Source organism: Centroberyx gerrardi, chromosome 3 (assembly GCF_048128805.1).
Source record: "Centroberyx gerrardi isolate f3 chromosome 3, fCenGer3.hap1.cur.20231027, whole genome shotgun sequence".
NCBI classification, from domain to species: Eukaryota; Metazoa; Chordata; class Actinopteri; order Beryciformes; family Berycidae; genus Centroberyx; species Centroberyx gerrardi.
In genome coordinates, this window is record NC_135999.1 from 19706681 (window position 1) to 19716098 (window position 9418).

The 9418-nt window shown below is 42.5% G+C and overlaps 1 protein-coding gene across 7 annotated transcripts in view; it reads left to right on the forward strand.

Annotated features, from left to right (window-relative positions):
* The window catches only part of cnnm2b (cyclin and CBS domain divalent metal cation transport mediator 2b), a 30136-nt gene extending 25129 nt beyond the window's left edge, over nt 1-5007 (forward strand). Inside the window, exons 5-9 of one of the 7 annotated variants that reach the window (XM_071908723.2) lie at nt 59-152; nt 1229-1296; nt 3466-3642; nt 4729-4843; nt 4910-5007. In XM_071908723.2, coding sequence (XP_071764824.2) covers nt 59-152; nt 1229-1296; nt 3466-3642; nt 4729-4843; nt 4910-5007 — 552 coding nt within the window. Of the gene's footprint in view, nt 1-58; nt 153-1228; nt 1297-1361; nt 1422-2339; nt 2352-3448; nt 3643-4728 lie in introns of all 7 variants that reach the window. The other 6 variants (XM_071908724.2, XM_071908719.2, XM_071908727.2 and 3 more) reach the window with 6 other exon arrangements.
* Nucleotides 5008-9418: the final 4411 nt, after the last annotated feature.

Sequence of the window (9418 nt, forward strand, 5' to 3'; positions counted from 1 at the left end):
ATCATTCAATTTGTATAAATAATGATTCCATCTCATCTCATTGATCTGGCTCCCACAGGGGAAGGTGGAGGTGGAGGCGGGAAAGGAGGGGATGAAGTTTGAAGCGGGGCCGTTCTCCTTCTATGGGATGATGGCTCTGACAGCGTCGCCAGGTAAGACCTCCACCTCACTGTCACACCTAGGCTGCATTCAAATCATCGAATATCCTACTTTATCTCGCTACTTTCCATCGAGCTCACCGGCAACAGTTAAGAGAAAGTTACTTAGTCTGAATGCAGCTTCAGTGTCGACTCTGTCTTTGTCCTATATCTTGTGGAAAGGGACCCGTCCACCATCCAACTTCTTTTTATATTTAGGCTGAGAGAAAGCAAGGTGGGTTTACATACAGAGAGGGATCACAGAGCATAGGGCAATGGGGCGTTGAACTGTACCCCCAGTGGAGCGGGTGGCTGGTTTGGGGTGGGGAGGTCAGCGGTGGGTATCGAAGCTGGCTCCCCTCAGGACAGCGCCACATGGGCTGGCCTAACCCAGATTGTCTGCCTTCACATTATCCTTCCCAGGACTGATCTGGGTTAGTAACTAGGCTGCCTGTGTTACCATGCCAGCAGAGTACAGGTCAGGTTTGGTTCCCCTGCGATGGGATAGCCTGAATTTAGTCGATAAAGTTTTTAGAACAATGTCTACCCCACAATGACCCGCACAGCAAATCAAGCCTCGCTTGGTGATCTGCTTCGTCTCCTCAGTTCATTCATAAACTATAGAACTATTCTGAAGCATTCTGATTCTCTTGGCTGGTAGGATCTGAGAGACACCTACTGGTGAAAAAGTAGAGTAACGCCCCTGTCAGCAATAGGTTGATAGGTCTTATTGTATAGGCTTTCAGCAATCAGTAGTCAATACTTTACAGTGCTGCATGATATTCAAGTTGTAGCATGGTGTAGTGGTGAGAAGGTGGGAGGAGGGAGGAGGGAAGTATTCTTTGACTTCACCATCCAATATAAGTAAATGGCAGTTTAGCTGACAGGTAACTAGACTCCATTTGCCCCTAGAAAAAGGGGTGAATATAGTCTTCACTGTTTAAGATGCTTCACAACAACATTAGAGCCCAAATAGTTAACTTTTCAGGTTACTATTTATTTATTTGCTTCAGTTGTTCCTCACCTTTAGTGACATATTTTTTCTTCTTTCCCTCCTCCCTTGCTCCCTCTCTTTCTTTTCCCTTCCACAGTCCCTCTGTCCCTGTCTCGTACGTTTGTGGTCAGTAGGGCTGAATCATTAGCAGGATCTCCAGGTACAGTAGACTTTTCTTTCTCTCCCAAACTGCCTGTCTGTACATCCACCGCTCTTCTCATCTAATACAGTACTAATATCATCCCATCCCTCGATTCGGCATGAAAGTTTGAAAACTGCATGTTTGTGTCGTTCAGCTCATGTCACTCAGATCTCACATTAACATAACATGGTGTGATGCGGTCATGAGTTTTTGCAATGTGTTGAGAGAGGAATGTGTTTACTTTAACCTGCATGCTATTAACATTCATAACTGCAATTTTTGTACTTTTCTAAACATAATTTGTTCCTCACCATCCGTTTGAATGTTGACTTTGGTTTTGTGTGACTTTGTGACCGTGGGTGTGTGAAAACTGCCCCATCTGTGCGTTTCTGCCTGCATGCAAATTTGGGTGTATTTGTGTGTGTATGTCTGCATGAGAGAGAGAGAGAGAGAGAGAGAGAGAGAAAGAGAGAGGGAGAGAGGAAAACAATAGAGAAGAAATGGAAACAGATTTAGACTTTTAACACCCTCTTCCCCACAGCCATTAGTCAAGTGGGTGAATGGTGTTGGAGACTGGAGGCCCCAGAATGGACCCAGGCTCCTCCCCTCTACCCTTTAACCCTCTGACTACATAAACAAGACCTATACAGTTACGGCCCCCCGCCGGACACCACTGTGCACACATACAAAGACACATACACATATGTTCACATGCACACTCGCACTGGTAGATGTACACGTGCACACAGAATACACACACACACACAAATGGACATGCTGCCATGAACACAAACACACCCACATGTACCCGGAAATGCGCTGACACTTGAACAAATACCCTCTCTCTTTCTCTCAGTCTCAGCAGCGACCTGCATTGCACCTTTAACGTGTTTTTCACCCCGTCTGTCGCCCCACTGCGCGCGCGTGTGTGTGTGGGCACGCGTGCTTGAGTGTGTGTCTGTGTGTGTATATAGATGCATTATGTGTGTATTCTCTACACGCCACAGTATTCTGTATTGACCTGGCCCCTCTGGCCCCTAGAAAGTGGAGTACTAATCCGCAAGAGTTCACATGCCAGGTCTTTGGCCTACTGCGCTAGGTCCGCACACCCACACACGCGCACACACACATACACACACACTCGCTCTCTGTCTCTCTCTGTCTCTCTCTCTTTCTCTCTCTCTCTCTCTCACACACACACACACACTCACTCAAACGTGGGATTACATACATTCCAGTCGGCGTAGTAGCATTAGCGTGGCCAAGCCTTTTCCACTTTGTTGTGTGTGATTTTCACTAGGCTTCTTTAAGAAGTGGAAAACATAATCTGGCTTTAATTAAAAAAAAAAAGAACAAGTCTTCTATTTGGTGGCAAGCAGCATCACTGGAGACCACCGACTCATTACCTATGAAGCTCACACCCCCTCAAAGACTTGTATAGATTTAGGTTTCCATACATCACAGCAAGAACCTGTGCTGACATTGAACGCTTAACTTGGAAAAATGTCAATTACATTTACCAATACACAGGATCAAATGTGCTGCTAAAATAGTTGAGCGGCTGCAGAGAAACCTGGCTTAGATTTTAGAGGAAAGGGTGGGTGAGAGCAGGTAGTGACTGTGTTACCACACAGTATAAAGTAACACAAATATGTACAAATACACAGTGTACATATATCAGTGATGATTACCATCAGTGCACATTTACAGACTGCAGAGAGCAGCTCAAAAAGGACGACAAAAGAACAATATGGATCAATGATCACCGTCATGTACACTAATAGATGTCAGATTACTGCTGATTACTGCTTATTGCGTAACATATACAGTAGAATCCTCCAGTGTATCCTTGCTTATGTCTTAATCATTTTTCCTAAAACCTGTTTCGCAATAAAGAAAAATAAATGACAAAACAATTTTTAGGCTTTTTTCACCTGTGAGACAAACTTCCAATGCCAGTTACTAATCAGAAATCAGTGACATCTCAACATTGTAATGCGCTGGGTCTCATTGATGTCTTGTATGTGCTTGTATGTCATGTATTTCTCCTAAACCTCCTTTGTAGAAACAAGTCAGACAAGCAAAGATAGTGCGCATGAATTGAGATACAAATTTTAGTCTACTGTATATATATATAGACTTGGTGAACCTCTTCTATATTTGATGTGTTTTCTGCTCCTCTCCTTACAGAGAATAAGTCTCCTCCGCGGCCGTTTGGACTCAACCACTCAGACTCTCTGAACAGGAGTGATCGTATAGACGCCATCACTCCCACCCTGGGCAGCAGTAACAACCAGCTCAACGCCTTTCTGCAGATCTACGTACCTGACTACTCTGTCAGAGCCAGCTCAGACCTGCAGTATATAAAGGTGAGAACACACACAGGTGAGCAGGGAGGCGTTTATACAGTTGCACCAAGTTCTCATGTGTATGTGTGAACATACAACGAGATATGGGTTTTTGAAAGCTGATGCCAATACTGATATTTTTGTATTGAAGCTGCTGATAGCCAATATTTTGTGCTAAAATACAGTTCCTTTAAATATGACCATTTTCATGCCAAAAATTACAAGGATTACAGCATTTAGACAATCATGGGACACTAAAACTCTCCATTGAAACCCGGACTAATGATTTTTTTTTTACCACACTTCAGTGGTAGGGGAAACTCTGGGATACATTACTGACTTTCAATGAAGAATTAATTTACAAAAAAAAAACGTTACTGAACAATCAAATGAATGAGTAAAATCTGCAAAGAAAATCAAATTTCATTGCAGCTGTTTTAATAGCTTTAGGTTTCCATACATCACAGCAAGAACCTGTGCTGAGAGGAAAACAATAGATATATCAGCCCGATACATCGGCAAACGGATTTATCATTCTAACCCTTGTGCACACATACACAATATTTCCTTCATATCTACTTACTCAACAAGGCACGTGTGTACAGATTCAGATGCACTTACACATGCACCAACTTGCCCTCACTCCCATGCCTATACACTGGAAACAACAATACTATTAATAGCAGTCCTCTATGTCAGTGGTTCTCACCTCTTTGGTTCGTGACCCTTAAAACGAAGCAGTGCATACGTGTGACCCCCGTCACAGGTTGCATATGCAGAGTGGTGAACAGTTCACCTAAAAAATTATTTTCCCTTTTCAGGCCATTTCATTTGATTTTCAGAGGACGCCTAGAGGCTAAAAACGATTCAATAATTCACAAGAAAAAAGAAAAAACCAGAGAAACATCAGACAAATTACACATAGTACATAGTTATTACACATAGTAAATCTATATAGTCGAAATATGTTTTTCACTATCCCATCTCACAATCTCCCAAAATTATCTTGCGACCCCCTGAGGGGTCCCGACCCCCAGTTTGAGAACCACTGCTCTATGTGGCGTGACGTTTGTCCTGATCACAGCTCCCTCCCTCGCTGTATCCCAGGTGACACGCCAACAGTACCAGAACGCCCTGATGGCGTCGCGCATGGACAAGACGCCCCAGTCCACGGACAGCGAGTTCACCAAGATCGAGCTCACGCTGACGGAGCTCCACGACGGCGTGGAGACGCCCGCCGTCGCCACCACCACTAGCACCACTAGCACCACCTCCGCCGTGGCTATAGCCGTGGCCAACGAGACCTCCCACCTGCTCAACCAGCAGCAGAACTGTGTGGGCCTCAGCAGGAGCAACCACAGCGCCCACAACGAGGGACCCATCTAGCCCCCGTCGAGCCTGGTGGAGACTGGGCGGACGGGGGGGGGGGCAGGAGAGGAGGAGGAGCCCAGTCGAGGTCCGTGGGCCGAAAGCTAACATCTCTGGCCCCCCTCCCGCCCAGAACCTCCACCCCGCCTCATGGACAAACATGGAGGGGTGGCGTAGATGGAGATGAGGGAAAGGGTGGGGGTGGAGCGAGGGTTCTGCTCCAACCAACAGCCCCCAGTCAGTGAGACCCTTTCACAGAGGGGCAGTGGGGACGAGGGGTGCTGGGGTGCTGGGGTGCTGGGGTCCCCCCCTCCCCCCCCCCCCACCTGAACACTGTCACAATCCCTACTGTACAACATCCTCTTACAGAGGGTGCGCTTGGACAATACTTGTGACTGAGCTTCTTTTTTGGGACAATCCAACTACTTTCATAGCGGTGACTTGGACCAGCGGACAGCGGTGTGCATGCAAACCCCCATCCCTTTCCCTTACACACACACACACACACATACATCAAAACACATGCAACACACAGAACACACACCGTACCTTCTCCTCAGGCCAAAGACTTTGGTCCCCCCTTATGACACTGGACACCTATTTGCACACACACACATGCATACACATTCAAGCAATACACACATATGCAAACATACACATATTCCTATTCACACACAAATGCAACTTCCCACCTGTGCATTTTTCAGGGAGGCTCAGTTGACTGTTGATCCCAATGACGAGGACTCACAAACAGGCACCCAAACAAGCAGAGAGCAATGGTTAGTCAAAGACTGTACCAAATACCGCTTTGAAAGAAACCATTAAACCATGAACCAAGAATGTTTTCCTGTATTTATTTATTTTATAATAATGTATGTATATATGTATGCGTGGAGACAGGTATGACATAAACTGGCATACAAACATGCATGAGCATGTACACAGACGTTTGTGTGGGGTACACATGTCATATCAAAAAGACATGCTACATATATAGAGATACACATACATTTATGTATATGAATAGGTGAGGGTCTTTTACAGATATGTATATTACAGATCTTGTTATTTTTACTATTATCCTAAATCAGGCTTATGGTACAGTATCTTTTTCACCTTTTTAAAAAAAAATCACACTATTGCCTTTAAGATAAATCATATAATTAATTATTTTAACAAAGTGCAATGAACCACAGTTTATTTAAGAGATGATTATGAATAAAAAAAATCACTGTATTATAAATTGACAGATATATTTGTATGTATGTACTGTATGTTTATGTATATTTGTTTTTGAAGAATGCTAAGCTGCAGCCATCCACAAGCAAAATTGTTCTTAGTCAGTTTCTCTCTCTCTCTCTCTCTCTCTCTCTCTCTCTCTCTCTCTCTCTCTCTCTCTCTGTCGCTCTCTCTCTCTCTTTCTCTCTCTCTCTTTATGTTTTATGTATGATCATACATCCTTTGACCTCAAATGCAACTTCAATTATATTTTGATATGGGAGTTATGGCTCCTGAAAACTACTTAGACTTGTCTACAACAATGTAGTGCAGGGGATTTTGTTGGGCGGGTGGGGGGGTGGGGTTGTATGAAAGTGCTGACTTGGCACTTATGCATGTGGAGGTATGTGTCTTATTTTTTTTTTTGCCAATTTTACAAATAATCAAACTTGATAATTGCACAGTATTAATGACCTCATCTAACATGTTGAGCATCATCAACTTCACAAAAAGCAACCTCGACATTAAACATGTCCATGAATGATACAGAGCTATTCTCTTCCACTGTTTATGTGTCGGTTTGTGTGTATGTGTGTGTGTGTACAGTACATGTGTGAGTGCGTGCGCATGCGTGCATGTGTCAGACTTCATTCAGTCACTTCCACCTTAGAGTAAGTCTATTTCTTCAGAGTTTGCATAGGCTGTTTTTTTTTTGACATCAGTAAATTTGAGTGAAACAGGATTTAAGGGCGTCCACTCTGTTTGTTTTCAACACATCCCGTTAAATTTTGGTTCCCATCACAATGCAGATCATAAATTCTGAGGAAATCTTTTGTAACTCTAAAGTATTGTTCATGGCTGCTGTATTGTATAAAAGTAGGCCACTTTTAAATAGAAACATTTTTTTATTGTTTTCCTATTTTATGACATATTAATGCATGTCTGTTTCTCTCATAATTTCCCAAACCCACAATGACATTATTCTTTTTGAACATTTTGTTGCTATATTAACGTCTGCGCTTATTATATTACCTCATAAAGACAGGAATGGGTTTTAAAACACTTGCTAATGCTTATGCTAATGCAAATTTGCCTGTAGGCTACATGATTTCCTAGCATAGAATAATTCTGTTTACTTCATATGTGTAGCAGCCTAGACTGTAACTCTTAAGTATTTAGGTGTTTTGATTCCAGCTCCAAGCACACATATTTGAGTGTAATTCATATTTTACAAATCCTCCATAGACACTGCCTGTTAACATGATGCATATTTAGGCAGTTTGCTTGTCACCTTATTGGTAATATCAATGTCCCTAAAGTTGGATTTATCATTATGCATTTTTTTGATATTCGATTGCAACTTGTAACCACTGGTGGTCGCTGTTTCCATATGTGTCTCAATGTGTGTGTGTGTGTGACAACCTTTGAGAGCACACATGGACGAGCAACCCTTCCATCTGTTCAACCATGAGGGCATCCCTGTTGTATAACCACACATATAATACACCTACAATGTTTGCAGTTGTTTTTTGCTGTTGTTTACTGTTTACTTGTAAGTGCTCCTATGCATCGGGCGAGCTCTGCCTCGCAGGGACAATCACTCCAGAGATAAAGCAATGAAATCATGATATTGTAAGATTGTACTTGTGAACTTCGCTTCATACTCATATGCCTTGCAGCCCAGTGGATCTGAGTGCCTGACATAAGAACGAGAAGCGTGATGACAATTTAAAAGTCTATACACACAACAGGAATAACTGGGTTTAAGGATGTGAAACTGAGCGGCTGACTGTAAATTACACAGGTCATTGTATACAGTGTAGGCTGGTGGCAGTGAAAGAAATGTGACTCAGACTGTTATACACCACACCACACCACACACACACACAGACTCTCTCTGTCTCTCTCTCTCTCTCTAACACACACACACACACACACACACACCATCCTCAGAGCATCATCCTTCAGCTATGTGAATGCTTTGCCTGTGCTCCACCCTGTTTTTTTAATGTCATGCTCTCTTGTCCATCCCAATGCTGCTACTGTACCTGTGCGCTGTCCTTAATGCCACCTTGTCACTGCTTCAACCTGAAGACAACATTCCCATTGCCTCCTCCAGCTGGTGGTACAATAAAAAGTGAATGATTAACAGAACGACAGTTGGTGGCTGAATGTGCTATGTCTACTACAGAACAGTGTTTTTTAAGTTTTTTCTCTGGGTCCCGCCTTTTAAAAAAAAAAAAAAAACCAGGAAAACTGCACCACTTTTAGGCTACCAACAGCCCACAGTATTTTAATCAGGTCATTATATATTGCAGAGGCTTTGGAAGGCTTTAGCAATATAACCAGTCAGTAGCTGTATATGAATTTCCTCTGAATAATTTTTGCACCCATTTTACTCAAACTAAATACTAACACTCACACCAAAATAGCTGTTAAGGCCACAAGCAAGTAATAACTCTCAAATGAAGCAGGCTGAAAAACCGCTGACAGGCCAGAAAGGCCAGATAAGTTATTCTGTGTCATTAATAAATAAATAATATGAATTCAATCCAAGATGACATATTTTACAAAAGATAAATATATATATATATTTTGAGTGTTTGCTGGTCCCAAACCATTCCTCTCACTGACTGAGAGGTTAGCAGTTATGCAGCGCTGACATGAGGCACAGTGCTGAGTCAGGAAACGGCTGTTGCTGCATACATTCCCTCTTGAAGTGTAAGCATGGCTTGTGTGTGTGTGTGTGTGCGCCAACACTGTATAGCTTTGAAGAACCATTAAATTATATGGTCTTTCAGCTCTAATGTCATTGTGTGTATCTGTATGTCTAATCAGCACATTGTCCTTTATATTGTGCTATAGAGTGTGAAGTTCATTTTTGTCTAAGGATCTAATCCATACATTCCAATAAAATCTCACTTGTTACAGAATATAATATATATATAAAAGTTGTACATGCCTGATCAGTGAACCCAGGATAACTGGTTGGTATGGGAGAAGACAAATTCCCAATACTTGCATATCATTTCTGTTAGAATTGGCTGAATGATTTTTTTCTCCTGTGTCACAATCCATAATTAATGAAGCTGATATTGTAGTGCTTGTATTTTATCACACAGATTGTTGATCATTCTTCTTGAACATAAATTGTAACAGCCATACATCCACCATGAGATGCAGTTTTAACGTGAGTCATTACAAAAGACTT